General features: G+C 34.5%; 1 protein-coding gene across 9 annotated transcripts in view; it reads left to right on the top strand.

Annotated features, from left to right (window-relative positions):
- Usp47 (ubiquitin specific protease 47) overlaps nt 1-19,844 on the top strand; it is a 134,438-nt gene that overhangs the window by 83,558 nt on the left and 31,036 nt on the right. For all 9 annotated transcript variants that reach the window (XM_067106765.1, XM_067106763.1, XM_067106766.1 and 6 more), the window contains 14 exons: nt 1,517-1,692; nt 2,221-2,395; nt 2,848-2,969; nt 3,243-3,436; nt 5,532-5,727; nt 7,513-7,710; nt 7,879-8,046; nt 8,248-8,427; nt 8,597-8,804; nt 9,798-10,033; nt 12,389-12,512; nt 12,653-12,825; nt 13,458-13,801; nt 14,783-14,885. In XM_067106765.1, the coding sequence (XP_066962866.1) occupies nt 1,517-1,692; nt 2,221-2,395; nt 2,848-2,969; nt 3,243-3,436; nt 5,532-5,727; nt 7,513-7,710; nt 7,879-8,046; nt 8,248-8,427; nt 8,597-8,804; nt 9,798-10,033; nt 12,389-12,512; nt 12,653-12,825; nt 13,458-13,801; nt 14,783-14,885 (2,597 nt within the window). The remainder of the gene's footprint in view (nt 1-1,516; nt 1,693-2,220; nt 2,396-2,847; nt 2,970-3,242; nt 3,437-5,531; nt 5,728-7,512; nt 7,711-7,878; nt 8,047-8,247; nt 8,428-8,596; nt 8,805-9,797; nt 10,034-12,388; nt 12,513-12,652; nt 12,826-13,457; nt 13,802-14,782; nt 14,886-19,844) is intronic.

Genomic DNA, 19,844 nt, shown 5'->3' with positions numbered 1-19,844 from the left:
GCTAATTAGTACATTTTTATGATGAGCATATTTTATATATGATTATTTTTTTTACTGAATTCAATTCAATTCATAGACCATACCTGCAGTTTGAACTTATAATATTTATGAGACTACCAGATTATGGTAGTCTACTCAGGGGTTTGTTAGGTTTCTAGTGAATATAACAAATAGAATATATAGCTTTTTGTTAAATATTACTGTTTCTGTAATATTTTCAACCTTTTAGTGTTTTCCCATATTTAATTATTATCTATTTAGTTTATCTGTTCATCACTATGACTTTGGTAAGGTGACTGAATCAGTTTATCATGCCTTAGGCAGAGGGTCATTTATCCAGAAAATTCGGATGTCAGGAACACAATTGGCCTCAAGATTCTGAATAAGAAAATCTCTTTTGTATCAATTAATGTGACACATGCGGAGAGTATGACTTACTACTCTGTATTTTGTACGGTAGCCATTATCTGTACTAAGCGCCATTTCACAGTGCGTAAGACACACACACACACACACACACACACACACACACACACACACACACACACACACACACACACACACTCTCTCTCTCTCTCTCTCTCTCTCTCTCTCTCTCTCTCTCTCTCTCTCTCTCTCTCTCTCTCTCTCTCTCTCTCTCTCTCTCATCATTTTTTGTTTAGTGAGCGTATGTAGAAAAAAATAGCTGTTGTTAATAACTCAGTCTTTTTTTTTATAAAATTGTTATGGTGATTAATTGTACTGTGCCCCCAAGATGGTGATTGAAGTGTTAATATATGCAGCATACAAGTAGTGGAAAAGCAGAAAGTATGAGAATTACTGGGTAGGCTATAATATATGGGAAGAAGGTTGCTAAGAGTATATTATAAATTTTACATTGCGATATACTGTACAACGAAAAAAGTTATTTGTTTTCTATACAGAAAATTGTTTTAATCTATGGCAGCACCATGATATTTGAACATAAAAAGACTGAAAGTGTAATAATATTCACGTTAATGTTATTAACACATCTGACATGTAGAATTTTGAATTTTCAAAATATTCTAATGCTGTAAATTTGTTAGGTAATAAAACTGCCTGTAGTACCTGTAATCCTGTAAATATCTATAAGATGTTTATAGTATATGAAAGTGTCAAAAGTTTTGCTCAGCATTAAAAAAATGTATGATTCAACCAGACTTTAAATCAGGTTGCTGAAAAGTCACTTTGCATCATAAAAATCATAAGAAGAATAAATGGAACAAACACCATCTGACTGGTTGAGGACTTTTCAGGTAAGAGTGAAAGAAACAGGAAACAGCCTAAGCATATAAAAAGAGGCACTGATGATTATTGGGAAGAATCATTTACTTTTGTGAAATGGGACATTGAAAATGACATTCAAGCCAACAAGCTTTTGTTGATACTGTCTTATGTGGTTATGAAGTGTAACCTAATCTTTTTGTTATGTACGTAGTTTAAGAAGGTAATTTGTTATTATTGAGCATATTTACTTAAATCCTTATACTTGCAGGTTATGCGGGTCTTGTGAACCAAGCGATGACATGCTACCTCAACAGTCTTCTACAAACACTGTACATGACTCCAGAGTTTCGCAATGCCCTGTACCAGTGGGAATTCAAAGGGTCTGAAGAAGAAGCAAGCAAAAATATTCCTTGTCAGTTACAAAGATTATTTTTGTTATTACAGGTAAGGTAAACCCCTTGATATTAGTCATTTTGTTTTTACATTTTATATGAATGTTGAAAGTTTAGGAGCTCAATTTCTAGTTAATTTTATATATTGTATGCAAATTTTGTTATTGAAATTGATTATAATTCTTATCAAATGGGAATTTAGAGTTTTCCTTTAAAGAGGCTTTGATGTAAAGTATAAGCAACTGTAGTAAAGATCAGTAATATCCAGGGAAGTTATTCGTTAGTTATTGTGTATCATCTTAGGAATCTAGTGAGCTGTAGAAAATCTTATATCTATAAAATTTGTCAATTTGTCCAATGATTACAGGAATTTTGTTGGCAATGGCAAACTTTTATCATTTTATTTATGCTATTTACTATTCATAGAAATTGTAAACTCATTCCATATTTTTTATGAAATTAGCCAAAACCTATAATGTGCTCGAGAAATTGTAGTTATGTAATTTTGGAAAGGTATTGTGTTCATGCAGTTAGCCAGGGCTTTGGATAAATTTCTGATATTATTGATTGTTTTGAACAGACAACTAATAAAAGTGCTGTGGAGACTACAAATCTGACCAAGAGTTTTGGCTGGGATAGTAGTGAGGCATGGCAACAACATGACATTCAAGAACTGTGTCGTGTCATGTTTGATGCTCTTGAGCAGTGCTTCAAGAACACACACCAAGCAAATCTTATTAATGATCTGTATGAAGGTATGTTAACAGGTTTTCTGTTCTTTGGTGCATATTTCAAATTGCAGCGAAGAGTGATGTCCTATGTACTTTACTACAGAAGCAGTATCTATGAATTCCCTTGAAATCATTACTTTAAATCTTTTTTATGCTTATATACACCACTGAAAAGAGCCATGTGGAATATGAATATTGAGTGATATAGCAATAAATAACATAATTACAAAAGAACCTATATCCCAGGAGTTACATGGAGGTAGCCAAATTTAGTGATATTTGCATTTGATATTAGAAGACCAGTAATGTTGAGGTCACTAAGTAGAAAACAACATGATTGTCACTTACATATTAGAAAAAAGTACTTGTGAGTTATTGGTGTGTAATGTAATCAGTAGTATGCTATTACCGTAATATTTAAATTTTTGTTTAAATATTTACATTATAGTTTGATATTGTATTTTTATGTTTCCTAGGAAAAATGAGTGACTACGTTAAGTGCCTGGAATGTGGTAATGAAGGAGCAAGAGAGGATACATATTTAGATATACCCCTTCCCATCCGACCGTTTGGCTCTAGCACAGCTTACAAGTCTGTGGTAAGTTGGCTAAAATTGACAGTTTAGTAAGTGAAGTTATAGTTTGATGATAGCTCATTTATGAATTTTTTGTAAAAATCTCATTGATTATGATAATATTCAATGTGGATGGTATTTTTTTTATTTATTGTATGTTTCAGAGATTCTGCATTTGAACTGGGACCCAAAGTAAATTCATTACACCTGGGTTTCCAGTTTCTTGGTCATACTAATTGGGCATACTTCGTCTTGCAGAGTAGTTTAACACTTGGATATAAACTTCTTTCGTTGCAGGAGGAAGCCCTTAAAGCGTTTGTTGAGCCAGAGCTACTAACGGGGAATAACAAGTATAAATGCTCAAAATGTGATTCCCTGTGTGATGCTCATAAAGGCCTCAAATTCACACATTTTCCGTACCTGCTTACAATACACCTCATGCGCTTTGACTTTGATTACAATACGCTACATAGAATCAAGTTGAATGACAAGTAAGTGGAAGAGTTATATAATTCTTGTGCCAGATATTCCATAGATCAGGATCTTGTATGATACTTTGCTATGACTATATTTCTCCCTCATTTAACAAGTATGATAGTTCATCAGATTGTTTGAAAAAAGTTACAATAACTAAGTCAGTTGTATAAGGTTCTGAAGCAGAGCTCTTGGTCTGAAGGGAAGTAAATATTTTTATTTAAGGTAACTCATTTTATATTAAATGCCCACCTCATAATAAACATGTATTAAGAGCGAGGTGTTAATGGCAGCTACTGATTTGTTTGGTTTTCCGTGACATGTTAATCTTAGTAAGTGAGAACCATTTGTAAATACAAGATTGTTTCTCTACAAAAATGTTAATCATATCTATGCCTATGTTCTGTTCAAAATGGTCCCATTTTTGTGTTGTCATATAGAAAAAGGAGGTAGTTTTCTTGTGTGTGCACCTTCTAGGTCCTCAGGTATTTATCAACTAATAACCATGCTTTGTGTGATCCAGGTGTTTTCCAGATCGTTACTTTTCAACACCTATTATTGATTAATTTTCCCATTTTTCTCACCTGAAATGATGTATTTCATCCCTTATTCATATTTTGTAAGAGATCAAAAAATGAAATTATATCTATGAGACTGTTCAGTTGCCCAGCATGATCTGTTGATTGCTGGCAGTGTAAGGGGTATTTATCATCTAGTAATGAGCTTTTTTTATCATTCTGAGAATATATCCCCTTTTACAGTGTTCCTTCATTCCAACTTGTGTGGTCAGTGTTGTGTGCAGTTCTAACTTATTCCCTAAGTTGGTGTAGCTGTTTAAGGAAAGTTCCTTAACTGTGACTCTAACTGAATAACCAGTCATTATTCAATATAGTACTCAGGCATAAGTTGCTTTTTGTTTAAATCAGTTTCTTTTCTCCTACTGTTTTCTCTCATACATTGAAGAGTAAATATATTATGTTTTGCTACTTCCTTGTACATTATGGGATAGTGATTTACCTTTTTTTTATTGTTATCATATTACTCTTCTGTTCCTCTTATTCTAAATTAGTAAGTCAGTTACATCTGTCACTATCTTTAACTAACCTAATTGTGGTAATCAGTAGTTTCCTTTTGCAGTAAATGAGAGTGAATCATGCCTTAATATTTGCAACACCAGTTCAAGTGATTTGCTAAAATCATTTTTAGTTTTTTTTGTTCTAGTGGCCATTACCATACTTAATCTAGTTGTGTTTGACAATTGCTGTCACATGGTTAATTTTTTCTGTTGTACTATTCCTATCTGTATTTATTTGTTATGCCTCTTACTTGTCAGGACTTTTAAGTTACAAGCCTGTTATGTATTTATGCCCTCTCTTGTGGTCATCAGATTTGTTTACCACTTCTGTGCTACTATCTGAGGTGTCATCACCTTCTCAGTAGTATGTTGTGCAATGTGAGGGGACATTCTGGGCACTTTGGTCAAGGAGTTTTGTTGTCAAAGTGTATGTAGTCTCCTCTGTGGATGTTTTGATATTCAGGTCAATATGGTATCTTTATTGAGGGTCTTGGTGAAAGAGCACTAGTCATCAGGCAGTGTCTCAGCTGAGGGTTCATTTTCTGTCCATTCTTCAATCAGTGTACTCACTCTCACTTTGCTGGTGCAGTGCTGCTGATTGGCCTTTTGCCTAGCATACTAACTCATCTGCTTTGCCTGCTGTCCAGCTTGTTACCAATCATACCCTTTCACATTAGCCTTACTTAATTTGCTGTTTGGTACGAGCCAGGACTGCTTCGCCAGAAGACCACTCCACTGCTGACCATGCTGCTCCATACCTTGGAATATTCTGAACACAAATATAGGCACGGATATGAGTAGCAGTTATGTATGAAAAAAACTTGTTATAAAACACTTTTTTTTAATTTTAAGAGACATCAACGTTGTGTCCTTTCACTGTAGTTTTAGACTACTTTTAAACTGTTTATATTTGAATTGTTCTGCAGACTGGGTACAGTTTTGATTTTGAATATTCTGGTTAAAGCTAAGTGACACAGGTACAGCACTATTATTGTGTTTTCATAGAATATTTAATTTAAAATATGTTTATTTTTCAGAGTGACCTTCCCAAGTATTCTAGATTTAAATAGCTTCATTGAAACTGAGGGACTATCTGGGGCAGTAGTCACCCCAGATAAGCCTTCTATTGACAAGATTGATGATGCATCTACAACAGACTCAGGCTCAGCTCTCGATGTTGAGGATAGCTCAGTTGAAAATACCTCAAATTCATTACATGAATCAGACAATCAGGTAACAATCACTACTTGTGACTGATCATATTTTAAGAGCAAGTGGAAACAAGTTGCTCACAGTGATCTCTTATATTAGCTCTGAAGGTACATTTGAAATGTCAAGCTGGTGGATAATAGGTAGAAATTCCTGTATGTATTAAAAGTTCATTGTATGTACTGTATAATAGGCATAGCATTACTTAGTATACTAGAGAAAGTTTAGGGTAAGCTTTTGATTAAAAAAGACAATTGGTGAAAGGATTGATGGGGAAGAACAGTGTATCTGTACAAAACAAGAGGCTGTGCAGATCAATGTTTTAGTTTGAGAGTAAAAGGGAAACCTTTATGTGACATACAGGGATGCAAAAAAGCTTTTGATTGAATTGGTTGAGGATATTGAAGGTGACTGATATGTAAGATAGTTTGTTGAGGGCATTTAAAAGTTTTTTGATGGAACAAAATTTGTTGTGCAGATACTTGGGTGTAAAAGTTGGTCTGAGATGCAGTGTAATGTGTTTGAGGATGTTTGGTACAGAAGATAGTTTGCCAAGAGTACTTAAACTATATAATTTATATTGGCAGCAAAATATGTCAGAATATGTAGATAGGACAGTGACTGGAATGGTGTAAGAGTTGGTCTGAGAGAAGGGTATGTTATGTCTCCATGACTCTAGTATATGTGTTGATGATGTGTCGGGTGAAGTCTAAAGAAAGGCCATTAGATATAGATGCAAAGTTATAGGACAACCTTGCAAAGTTTAGGATGTAGACATTGGTTGCAAATGGAGAATGGAATGGCTAATGTTTGCAGATGATACATACTGATTGGTGATTGTGAAGAAAAACTGCTATAGAGGAGAAAGTTGAAACTGTGAACCAGAGTAAAGTTGTAAGGGTAAATGAAAACCAGGATGATGGAGCAGTGAATGGTGATATGGATAATGGAAGAATGGGAGCAATTGATTCATATAGGTACTTGGTAAAAGAATAACTGATCATGATGGGATAAGACGAGCTGAGTTACAGAGTAGGTGAAGTGAGAAAGGCAGAAGGGCATGCCCATTAAATTCAGGAAAAAGTGTGTGCTTGTGTATTTTTGTTAGTATAAATTAGCTGAACAAGACCAAGTTACATTTCTAGACTTGTAGGGCTCAACTGTAGGAGTTGTTCATTTATGGAAGGTAAAAATTGCAGAAAAGATATTTCATAAGTTGAACAGCTAGGTAGATTAAAGGGAACAGATGAAAAGTAAAAGGCAGAAGGCTGTCCTGCTAGGGAAAGAGGAAACTACATAAAATTGTAAATACCATGTAATGTCCCACATAAGGCATTCTTTCAAGTGGTATCCTTATAGGCAAGTTCCTGTGGAATTTGAGGTTTGTATGGATGCAAGAATTGTGTAGCCAACTCTTTTTCATGGAAGTGAAGTGTATACATGAGTGGAAATGAAGGAAAAAAAAGCTTGAAGTTAAAAACATTGTTTTAAAGACTTTGGTTTTTATGTTTGACAGTTTTGCTGATATGCTTGAATGTGCCATTGATTAACTGGCTTAACAAGAATACTGTAATGCTGTAGAAGTTGAAGAGTTTTAAAAGAAAAGACTAAGTTTATTTAAAATACTCTGTCAGAACTTATTCTGTGAGTTTATTTAAAATACTTTGTCAGAACTTACTCTGAAAATATTTTAATCAAGTGTAGTATTTTTTTTTTAGTCCATAGAGTATTATGCTGTCATTTTTGGTAATCGTGTTCACAGTGTTGAAAGAAGAAGAGAGAAATAAGCATATTTTTATTCTTTCACAGGATGAAGATGAAGGTATTGATGTCAGTAGTATCTACAATGAAAAGAACAAATCTTGTTTAAGTAATGGTCGATATGTGTATGAATTATTTTCTATAATGGTACACTCTGGGAGTGCATCTGGAGGACATTATTATGCATACATTAAGGATTTCAGAACTGGAGAATGGTTTTGTTTTAATGACCAAAGTGTTTCTAAGGTATAGTATACATTTTTTGTGAATGATATAGGAAATTAGTGGTTTAAATTCTGATGTAATTAAGTGAGATAAATAATATAGTTTATGAATTTATCCCTTGTATGAGATTTGTTTCTAAGCTTAATTTTTAATATTTATATATATGATGATGTACATTTTGAATTTCAGATTACTTATAATGATATAAGAAAGACATATGGAGGTTCCAGCACTAGAGGGGGTTACTACTCCAGTTGGAGCTCAAGTGCCAATGCCTATATGCTCATGTACAGACAAATCTCAAAGGAGAAAAATGTTCATGCATTTACTAAGGATGAACTCCCTCAACATATCAAGGTTTGTTATTTTTCTGTATACGGTACTTGTTGGGCTCTCCTGGTGAATACAGTAGTTGGCTTTGAGAACTAATAATATGATGTTTAATAGGGTCAGGTTGGGTTTGACAGGGATTGCTGATGATGATTATTATTATTATGAAGTTAATACAAGGAAATCTTGATGTTCTTAGATTAATTGCTCTATATGATAATCTTACAGGATTTAGTACAAAGGATGACAGAGGAGGAAGCAGCAGAGCGTGAACAAAGAGAGATTGAACGTTGCATGTGTCGTATTAAATTATTCTGCCAATTGCCAGGGCAGAATCAAATGGCAGAGAAGAAGTTAAGAATTCATAAAGACTCTACTCTCAGGGAAGCCACAAAGCAAGCATATGAAGTAGGTTTTTCGTTAATATTAGATTTTAATTTAGATATTGTTTATTCCAAAGACTGTAAGTCCTCCAGTCAAGACAATCTGATTCATATTGATTGTATTTAAAAAAAGAAACTAGTTTTGAGCAGTTTAGCAGAGAAATATGACACCGAACATGGTTATTAACTTGCAGGAAATGGGACTCCAGAATATAGTGCCTATTGAGAGATGTCGTCTGGTCAAATATGAAGAATTCCATGATAGTTTGGAGTGTTCTTTTGAAGGTCAAGAAGAAGAGCTTATCTCGGAGATTCTCGGTGGTGTAAGAAATAACTATAAATTTGATCTTCTCTTGGAGATTCGAGATGAAGACAAAGCCTTTGAAGTTTACAAGCCAGGAGGTATGTCATATGCCTACAGTTATTGTCTTCATATACAACACACACGTTATGCTTTTTTAAGTTTGAGCTAAGAAATTCAGTTTGGCATAATTAAAGCAAATGATTTTTATCATGGGAATGTGATGTATAAACTTTTTATATAGATAAAGCTTGATTCTAATTAAGGCTATATTAAAGGTGTATGTTTTGAAGGTATGTACCAAAAACCATTAGGCTGAGAAAATAAATTTGTAATTAAAAAGTTTTTTCGATTGTTTTTTTGTTAAACATAACATGAAAAAATAAATACATATACAGTATATACATACACATACATATACACATACAGTACATGCATACAGTAATCTCTCCCATATCCAAGGGCCTGCTAGGTAATTGAAGTCAATACCACAGAAATGTATACACTGAATATACTTAGAACCAACAAACAACATAATTTAGTGTGCTTATAAACAATACAAGATACACTGTACAGTACTGTACACAAAATAAAAACCAAACTGCATAGATTAATGTATATAATATGATTGAAATATGTACCTTGTATGTATTTTCTTCATATATACCCATTGCTACAGATAAACTATTTACAACTACTGCTCATAGCTTACAGCGGCTCCTGCTGTCAGCTTTAAGGACACTGGAGATAATAGCAGAGCTGTTTTAAACTAAGAGCAACATTTAGTAAATTGTTTGTCTGTAAAAATGTATATGTAGTATAAAAATTTTTATAAAAGTGATAAACTCAACGTTCCATCTACCTTGTTTTTTCATCTACCTTGTGTTTTCCAGGACTAGCAGATTTATCCCTAGTGGATGTTCTAGTTTGAACCACTTTCTAGCCAAGGGACTTTAGCCTAAATCATGTTTAAAACAATGTTGTGAATGTGTAGGTGAAAACAGTAGCTTTGGCACAAAACTGAAATCTGTTTTTTGACCAATTCAGAAGTTATGAATTGATCTTGACAGTCTTAAATATTCTCATTTTCACAGGTACTACAATTAAAGCCCATGTAGTAAATCTAACAAGTGAGGAAGTTGAGGGACCATATACTCTACGTGGAAGTTTAAGCATGACTGTTCGAGAACTGAAGGAGCTTGTAGGACGTGCTTTAAACCTAAACCCAGATACTATGCGAATAGTTTTGGAAAGATATTACAATGACCTTCGCCCTCTAAGTACAGACTCCAAGACATTAAAAGTAGAAGGGTTTTACAGGTCTAACAAGGTGATTATTGCCAAATATTTGATTTCCCATTGGTTGATATGTGTCTGGCATTTTGTAAGCATGTAGTGTAATATGTCGTCAGTGTTTAATATATTCAAGCATTATCATCATGTGTTGGGTGGTTAAGTTAGGATTTATCAGTAATATCTAACAAGGTGATGAGGGCAGCCAGGTACAGCGGCGCCAACAGGGAATAGGAAGCATAGGATTTGTGATCATGAGTTAAGCAGATGTGAAGGACATGTTTGTATTAAAAAATTAGTTTGTTTTGCTGTGTGACTTTCTTAGTTTTAACATATGTATTCAACAAACACCCATGAAGAAACATTGCCAGATTATCATTGTCAGTTTACCTTTGAGTTTTTAGTTGCAATGTGTTAGATAAGACACATATTCATATATAAGAACAAACACTTCAGGACAGTCGTAGGAGAAAGATGTCTGATTGTGATTAGATTGAGTGACTAACCTCTTTTTCATTATTCTGCTTTAATATTAATAAATTATACAGTCATTGATTTATAACCCTCAACAGTTTGTGTTTACAGTTAAGGCCTTTTTATCTGGATGCCTTAGGACTTAAAGGATGGCAGATAACTGTAAAATCCAGATTCTCATAATTGGCTTTTTTTTAATCAATTAATTTTTAACTTTAGTAATGATATTTTTAAAGAGAGGCTGGAAATATAAAAGTTTGCTGAAAACTTTATTTTAGCCTATTGTACATTATAGTTGGTCAGCTAGACTGCATTGCTTCATAGTCTTCACTTTAGAAAATTTTGTATACTTATTGGAAATATACATAATAATATACAGTGAGACAGGCTAGGCTAGACTACCTACCTGTGTACAAATCAGCATAGACTGCTCTTACAATTTCAAGACCTTGAAAGTGCAGTCTAGTCTTAAACTATATATGTTATCGCTAACAAAGAGGGTGCAATTCAGTAAAAAAAAAATGCGCTTTAAAACAAAGTTATTAGAGCTGAAAATAAATCATATCTTGTGAGAGTGACCTATGAATGCTGTGTTTAAGCTTGAAATTATTTGCACAAGGGCAAGTAAAGGAATTTTGTAAGTAGTGTTGGGGACAATTACTGGAAAGGTATGAAAGATTCATGTTAGTCCTCACTTTGGCCAAATCATTTCAAACTTAGACAAGATTTACAGGCTATCATTATGATTTTCTTCATGCTATCATAAACTTCTTTTTAAATTATGTCCTACTCTGCATGTACACATTGTTGAGGTTTTGATATAGTACTGTGTTTCAAACTTGGATATCTTACAAGAGCAGCTGGTGTTGACAGTTCCTGCATAGCCTAGGTTATCATTCTTGTATCATGAGTTATTATTTTGAACTGGATATTTATTTTATTATAAAAAACTCAATTCTCAAATCTTTTAAGTAATATGTAAATCATACAACTTTCTCTTGATTCAAAGGTTTAAAAAATTCAGGCACTCTTTGACCATAAAGCTGTCATTAAGTTGTCAATATTATGAAATAATTTAAGCTTATGCTGCCCAGTAGAAAGCTCAGCATTAGAGAATTAACAGAATTTTGCCTATCCAATTATCAGGCAAAAACATTGTATAACACATTTCAATACTCGGTTTAATTTGTATACTTCTGGTTTGCCTACATGAAAGGTAGACCACACTGTGGTGAAAATTTGTACAGTATTAGCATAGTTAGTTCCAAGACGAACTGGTGAATAATCTTAAGGAATATTATGTTTTTTATTGTAAGGCTGAATGCATTAGACTCTTATTATTAGACTGGGGCTACTGAGTAGATTCAGACTTTTAGGGCTTGCATAAAAGATTTGTTTCTAAAATGAGGTGAAAAACACAAGCAAGGTACAGTGAGGTGGGAAGAAACCAAAGGGAATGGGGGCTGAAGGTAATGCAGATGGGGCTGAAAGGATACTGCAATGAACCTTGAGTGCTGTCTAGTGTGTCACTCACAAGCAAACACAGCTAAATGTAAGCATTATGCACTCAGACACACACCCATGTGGTGAACATTATGAAATAGTGAGTTTACATTTGCTTGAAATTTGATTCTCACTTACTGTGGATTTCAAATAAACTTTTTGTGTATCCTGTTCATGTAAGTAAGGTTGTAGTCAAGTTTTCAAAAGAAAGAGGTCTGTGGTCTGGGTAGCATTTGTTATTACAAACTAATGTGCATTTTATAAATACATGAACCAGGTTTAGTATCATCCTTTCTGTCTAAGTAGAATATGACAAATTGTAGTGATTGTTATAGGTGTACAGTAGTAATTATTAATAATTGTAATGTAATTTTTTGGGGAATGGCAATACCTTAATTCTTTTATATGTTTACAGATATATGTTGAAGCAAGTGGTAAAGAAGCTAATGACTGGTTTACAGGGTCCTGTATGTATTGCATTTTAGATAGACATGAAAACACCATTACTCTATACTGCCCATTACCAGATACCAGTAAAGGTATGGCATTGTGGAATTTGAGTTCGGTCAGTATATACTTTTAGCTTGGTCAGTATATGCTTTGTTATTGAAAAGAAATAAATGCCATATGCACTTTAAGGTTCATTTTTTAATGATTGGTGTAATTTTTTTTATTACAGAGGCATTAGAAGAACTTCAGATACCCCCTTATAAAGAGGAAGAAACTGATTCAGTTGAAGTTGCAGAGAGTAGTGGAAGTGCTAACAACAGTGGCACTGCTACTACTTCTTTTGCTGACTCTCCAGCTGACAGTGCTGCCAGTCCAGCCAGTTGTTCGAGTAAAGACAGTGGAGTAAGTAAAATAGACAGTTTATGATATATATTGCTGCTGGCCAGTTTGGTTTTCTGTATGTCGTAGCTGTTGTATAAATATATGTTGGAACTGATTTTATATATCTTGAAGGATAAGAACTATCCCCACTGAAAAAAAAAGATTATATACCAATCACCACATTAATGAGTCACTGTTTTTTCAGGCATGAGATTGCAGATTTATCGATCTTTGAAATTTTCTTTTGGGAATGTCCTTTTGACTGTTCTCTTACTTCTCAATATTCCAAGGTTCAGCTCTGAAGCTTCATTTTTTAAATAATTGAACAGTATTGATAGTTTAATTTTATATATATTTAATATGAAATAAAAGTGCAGTATGATGCTCTGTGACAATTCTAAGCTTTGGACGGTGAATTAACCTTGTTATTGCTTCCCTATGGAACTTTGTTATAGGTTAAGTTGCAAATTTTTCTAGGAATTTAAAAATTCCTCGCATATATCTTAAGGGAAGATACATATATGCTGAGGTGTTAATAATATATACTTTAATACTGAAGGTTTCTGTCTGAATTGTACTGTAATAGAATTAAAATGTATAGATGTAAAGTGCTTCATAATTGTTTCTTATAGTCTCCTTTCTTGAAATTCCAGATTAGTAGTAAGGGTCCAAATGACTTGTCCAGCAGAGATATGGCAAGTAGCAGTAATAGTTCTATACTTAGCAATTCATCAGAAGTAAGTGCTTCTTCACCATCTACGTCGACATCAACAATACCTAGTCCAGGCACATCATCTACGTCACAAGAAAGTACCAGTTCCTTGCAGGGAGTGTCTGCTTCCACGTCTACAGCTTCTCCATTTGCTACCAGTGCAGGCAATGGTAGTGATGGAGAAGATGAAGGAATAGCGGATGCTGACAGCGGCGCTGGCTCTTCTAATGTAAATAGTGATCAGAGTGCCAGTGAAGATTCTTCTTTAACCAGTGATAGCGACAGGTATGATTAATTTTCAGCTTTGTGTTAACATATGATTTTGATTATTTGTTCTTATGAACCCATTAATCATAGATAGACTTGACTGTGTGTGAAATGACCTCATCACACCAGCTTTTTAGATCTTGAAAAAAAAAAAAAAAAAAAGTCTTACTGCCCATGCCCAAGTCATACTCCACTGTCCCACAAGGTAGTGTATCATTCCTTGGTTTGAAAAATGTGTTGCTCTGCTGTGCTTTCTAGGATAAGTACTACAGTATTCTTTTCTCATTTGTTGTGCTGTGCTATTTTTTGAGGTGTTGTGCTCAGTGTTTAAAAGAGTTCTCTCCTACTTTAGTGCCTAATGCCTTTTGGTCAGTACATTACTGTGTCATTGCTGTGTTATGGGAGTACTCATTTTTTCTGTTTTCAGTCTTTTCATAATTCAGGTAATTTCATACAGTGTGTAATTCTTGCATGAATTCTCATTTGCTCTTGCACAGAAGTACAAACCATTGCCTTTTATGGAGGAATAACCTTCAGTGTAAGCTGGGAACTGTTGTTGAACTGGGTAACAAGAAGCTCAGCTGTTTATAAAATATATTTTTGCTATTTATGCTGTGTATTGCATTTCAAAAAACTTTTTATATTCTATTTTGATGGGTTCAATGATCATTCTCTTTGGAGAACCAGTGTTTGCATAGAAGATAGTTAAACTACAGTATACCCCAAAACACTATAGATGTCATTTTAGTACTACTAGTTGGTAAAATATTAAGATTTATTTGTTGTTGTTTAAAAAAAGAAATTTCAGATGAAACTCATTATCATTTAGTTAAATCTTATATACAAAGAGTTTTCAGTTATTAATATATTATATATTGAATATTCATAAAAGTTAGCACTCTAAATGGATATACTGAGAAGCAGTATATTCATGCTCTTAGAAGCAAAAAAATTCTTAGGCTTGAAACATTATGTTTTTAAGTTCATGATTTATTTCAGAACTTTAGTTGGAGAGCCACCTGAAGACAAGTTATCTGATGCAAGCAACTCTCCAGATTACAGAAATGTTTCATCTCCCGAGGACAATAGTCGAGATACCAAAGTAAGTACACTTTTATGTTTCTAGTGTTGACTATATCTTCTGTCCTTTAGAATAAGGTTTGATAAATTACTCCTGAAGCAATAATACTACTTTATTGCTGGTTAGGTAGAAATTAAAAAGATTTGAAATAAAAAAGTTACTTTGCTTGGTACAACCCATCACTGATATAGCCCACATCATGGTCTTTGAATACCCCTAAACACTGCAAGCTTAGGCTTAGAGGATGTAATAGTATCAGCTGCTGCACCAGCTCCACCTGAAACCTTTAGTTGTCATCACTCATTCATGTAACTTTTTGTGGACTCTGGGCTAGCAGGACTATTCTGAGGTGCTTGGAGGACCTGTAGTGATGACTGAGGAATTTAGGAATAGGTAGAGCATTTGGTGACAGAATAGGTTGGGAACCAAGACTGTTGAAAGTGTGTTATTCATTTTAAGGGTGATCCTTTTTGAAAAGTAAAGTAAGCACTTTTGATAGGTTATCACTGGGTGATTAGAGAAAGATAATCACCATATACCAAAGATGTAGCTGCCAAGAACTTTGGAAGCTCCCTTTTGACTAGGTGTCAACACAACTTGGCAATAGGATGAGTTTGAAGAAGTGGTAAAACCTGCCTTCTCATTGTAAGAATTTTTTTTAGTAAACATGAAATCATTTGCAGCTCCTCGGTTATTAGCACTATAGACAGAAGCTTGAGGCTCCATTCTAGAAGAATAAATACTAAAGTCCTTTGACCTGTTATCCAAGCAGTCATGGTTGAAGGCAGGCTTGAAGGAGGAAGAGAATTTGGTACTGTTAACACCAGTTAGATGACCTAGGTGTTGATTAGACACTAGGTTAGGCGGTGACGAACAGTGCTTCTCATATTACTTTCATGGCCATGATACCTGTCATTATCTCAACCTCAGGCTTTATTACAAACATGATTAGCTGGTGGAGCAAAGACTTCAGTTGATTAGAACAGTAATTATCAGAGTGACTGCGTTCCCTGTGAAAGTCAGTGACGGCAGTAGTGGCCACATATAGAAAGAAAATTGCAGAAGTCAGCCATCCTTTCAAAATTCCCTTAATCGTTTTTTTGTGCAGTTCATCACTAGAAAATGGCAACTCTTTCTTACCATAATTCCTTGTAATACCTGTGGTATTGTTAGTTTTCTGTGAAGTAAACATTTTTCTTTCATAGAAACTGAGAACTGATGAGTAACTCCTGTATTCTGAGATGATAAAAACTGTATAATTGATGTTTTAAATTTGAGATAGTTTAAACTATTGCCCACAACCCTTCAATTAATGTAAAATCCTCTAGTCAGTGTTGAACAGGAAGACTTCGTTGTTGTGTTTAAGCAGGAGGATTGTTGGCCATATTAATTAGCTTTCTATGTTCATCCTTCATAGACACAAACCAGTGTTCTTTGATACTTGAAATGTAAGTAGCTTCATCATTGGGGAAACATTTGAAAATGTAATGGTCACAGTAACAATAGGACAAGTGAGCAGTATAACGGACAACTTAGCCAGTGAGCTGGAGGGAAGAAGTAGCAGCTGGTTGGTCAAAGTACCAAAGCACATTTTCTGAAGATTGTCTGTACTTAACTTTGATCCTGGAAGTGGCAGACACTCTTACCTGGAGACCATGATTGAAGATTCAACGGCAGATGAAGCAGATTAGACCTTAGCTGCATTTCTGAGTTCTTTCAGTTCGTAAGTCCTTGTCTTCTAAAATCTCTCCAACTGTGTGGACAACTAGTCACAGCATGTTTCACAGATTAGATGGGGAGGACACACCTGTCTGTGAAAGTTGCTTCACCTGAAGTGTGGTCCTTATCCAGGTTCAACATTAAGCTGTGATGAAGGTGACCTGGAAGACTGAAGAAGTACACTGAGGAATTAAGACACAACATACTAAACACAGATCACAATATCCAAGGCTCAATGCTGCTAACAAACAATATGAATATGAAGCAATAACCTAAGCACTGAAACTTTATCACAAAGGTAAATGCTACATAAAACTTAGTTTATAACATAAACAAAATATGAAGTTTATATCAAAATAATTAAGAAATAAATAACAGCAACATGTAGAGTGCCAAAACTTTGTGCACACACCATACTAATAAAAAAATTTAATTAGAGTGAAATAACACAGAAAACATAATGTAAGGAAGATACATTGATGCCAAGCAAATTTAACAGACAAAAGTGCAGCTTTAAAAAGCCCCAGCAAGATATGGAAGGCACTATTTACAAACAACCATAACAAGCCAACCCCTCCGTAAGCTGTGTAGTGCCCAAAACAAGAATCTAAAAATATTCAATAAGCATTAGTAAATACTAACCAAAGATAAAAAACAAAACTAATCCCATCCACTGGCTACGTACTGAGGAGAATTTAGAAATAAATCGTAATTACAGTGTACTCCTAATTACCCAAGATACAAAAAAAATTTGGTTCTATTTGATAACTGAATACTGTAGTATTGTCGTCACTGAATTAGTCCTAATATGAAATGATAAACAAAAATGAATAACTTGAAGCTAAAGGTAAGGGCATATGTAAAAATAATGAAGGAAAGATAATCCAAACAACAAGGAGAGCAAACTGAGGAGCTCAGTGAAGGTATGAACATTGCTGCAGACCCAGAAAAGGTGGTGCTAGTGAGTGATGACAGCTGGGGGCTCCAGTTATCATTTTCACAGAAATTAATACTATATCCTTTGGACAAGTTTGCATTTTTGGTCTTTCAAAAGCCATGAATATGGGCAATTTATGTGAGATGGGGTTAGATGAAACAAATGCAATATTGGCTTAATTAAGAGTTTAAAAGCATCCATGCCTTTAAGTTCAGACAGTTATGCAGTAGTGTACAGGAGGTAATAGAAATTTTTGTGTTCCATGTTTAAACATTGTAAATTAATAAAAAATTTTAGCATAAGTATCTGCAGGTAAACATCCAGATTTTCTGTATGCTATAGTGATGATAAAATTTCTTGTCATATTTTGCGATATGTTTTGCATTGTAACATTAGTATTTTACTCAAACTTATTCAATTTACTGTGTAATCTGAAACATCAAAAATTATGTAATCTGAAAAATCAAAACAGTGTAATTTGATATTCAGTAACTTGTTATAGAGCCGGAAGCATCATTAACACTGCTCATTCGGCATCAGTTGTGGTTAGATGTTTTTTACGTATGTCTGTTTATCCTGCCTGAGCCTGCTCCCCCTCTCTCTCTCTCTCTCTCTCTCTCTCTCTCTCTCTCTCTCTCTCTCTCTCTCTCTCTCTCTCTCTCTCTCTCTCTCTCTCTCTCTCTCTCTCTTCCCATAGGTGGGTAGTCTAGTCAGTGCATCTCATGAGGTGCATTGTTGGGTGTTTTCAGCATCCCTTCAGCCACTAACTGCACCCACTTTTTAGCCTTTTACTTTATTTCTATTTCCACTTCTTTTCTTCATTCATGCTGTCAGACCTCACTAACTGTTACTTATTAGTGCACTGTGGGAGTTTTCTCTGTTCCAGCATTAAATCCTTGTACTTCATCTTTATTTTCTGGATTTCTCCGTCTTGCTGTCTAACAACTTTTACTCCCTCCTTTCTCACTATCGTAGGTGATTAATGGCTGAAAGTGCCCTAGTTCTTGGCTTGATAGCCTACATTTCATTTATAATAAATCAAATCTCTCTCTCTCTCTCTCTCTCTCTCTCTCTCTCTCTCTCTCTCTCTCTCTCTCTCTCTCTCTCTCTCTCTCTCTCTCTCTCTCTCTCTCTCTCGTGTATGCAACACTAAAATATATACTTTTTACTAAAATTTCTGTGTATGATGAGTGTGTGTGTGCATGCATTAGTGTAAGTATTCTTTGTAACCAATTACAGCTGAATATGTTTGGTAAAAATACAGTAATGTACAAAACATCATCTAAAGCTAATTAGATTTAACAAAGTTGTACATACCCATAAGCATGGTAAGATTAAAACTAAATAGAAATTAGAACCATACAAAGAGATAATTCTGTAGGTGTCAAAGAAAAACATAAAAATTTTTGTTACATAAAGACTTACTGTATAGTGCAGAGATAAGTTATAACCAAAATTTGAATGTCATAATGTAGGAGTAGTTCATGTTCCAACACCAATGACCAGCTTGATGCATTTCCATCCCCTGCCAAAACACTCAAACTTGTTAAGCTATGCAGTGCTCTTGGGTTTAGTTTCCAAATCTTTAAGGGACTGTGTCCATGTAATGCACAGATTATTTAAGATAAAGGTAAGCAGATTCGAGAGAGAGAGAGAGAGAGAGAGAGAGAGAGAGAGAGAGAGAGAGAGAGAGAGAGAGAGAGAGAGAGAGAGAGAGAGAGAGAGAGAGAGAGAGAGAGAGAGAGAGAGAGAGAGAGAGAGAGAGAGAGAGAGAGAGAGAGATTTAGTAGGAAAAGCAGAAAGCTACAAGCCCAAGGGTTCAATAGGGGAAGCTGCCCTTTAAAGAAAAATAAAATACAGAAGTAAAGAATGAACTCTATTAAAGAAACTGAAATGAGACCTGTGAGTTTGCTCAACAAAGAGCATTTGCTACCAGGTAAAACTTCATAAATTCCAACAATTCAATTACATGGTGAGGAAGATCATTGCATTATTTGGTCACAGTGGGAATAAAATTTCTTGAAAACTTTGTGGTTTTGAACCTCACAAAAGAAAAGGTAGGACTTCGACTAAAATCCATACCTTTTACTACATTGATGATAGTCAGATGATGCGAATGCAAAAAGAAGAGTGGTATTAGAGGTGGATATTAAGATCTTGAATAGGATTATAAATAGTAGTGGACCAAGAACACTACCCTAGGGAGCGCTACAGATTACATTCATGTAATCACCAGCGTTCTCATTAACAAGCGTGCTTTGCAATCCAGTGGTTTAATTGTTGTTGTTGTTGTTGTTGTTGTTCTTCTTCTTCTTCTTCTTCTT

The sequence above is a fragment of the Macrobrachium rosenbergii genome, chromosome 7 (assembly GCF_040412425.1).
Source record: "Macrobrachium rosenbergii isolate ZJJX-2024 chromosome 7, ASM4041242v1, whole genome shotgun sequence".
In the NCBI taxonomy this organism is placed as follows: domain Eukaryota; kingdom Metazoa; phylum Arthropoda; class Malacostraca; order Decapoda; family Palaemonidae; genus Macrobrachium; species Macrobrachium rosenbergii.
Note: the sequence above shows the minus strand (reverse complement) of the source record. Positions and strands in the feature narration are given on the sequence as shown.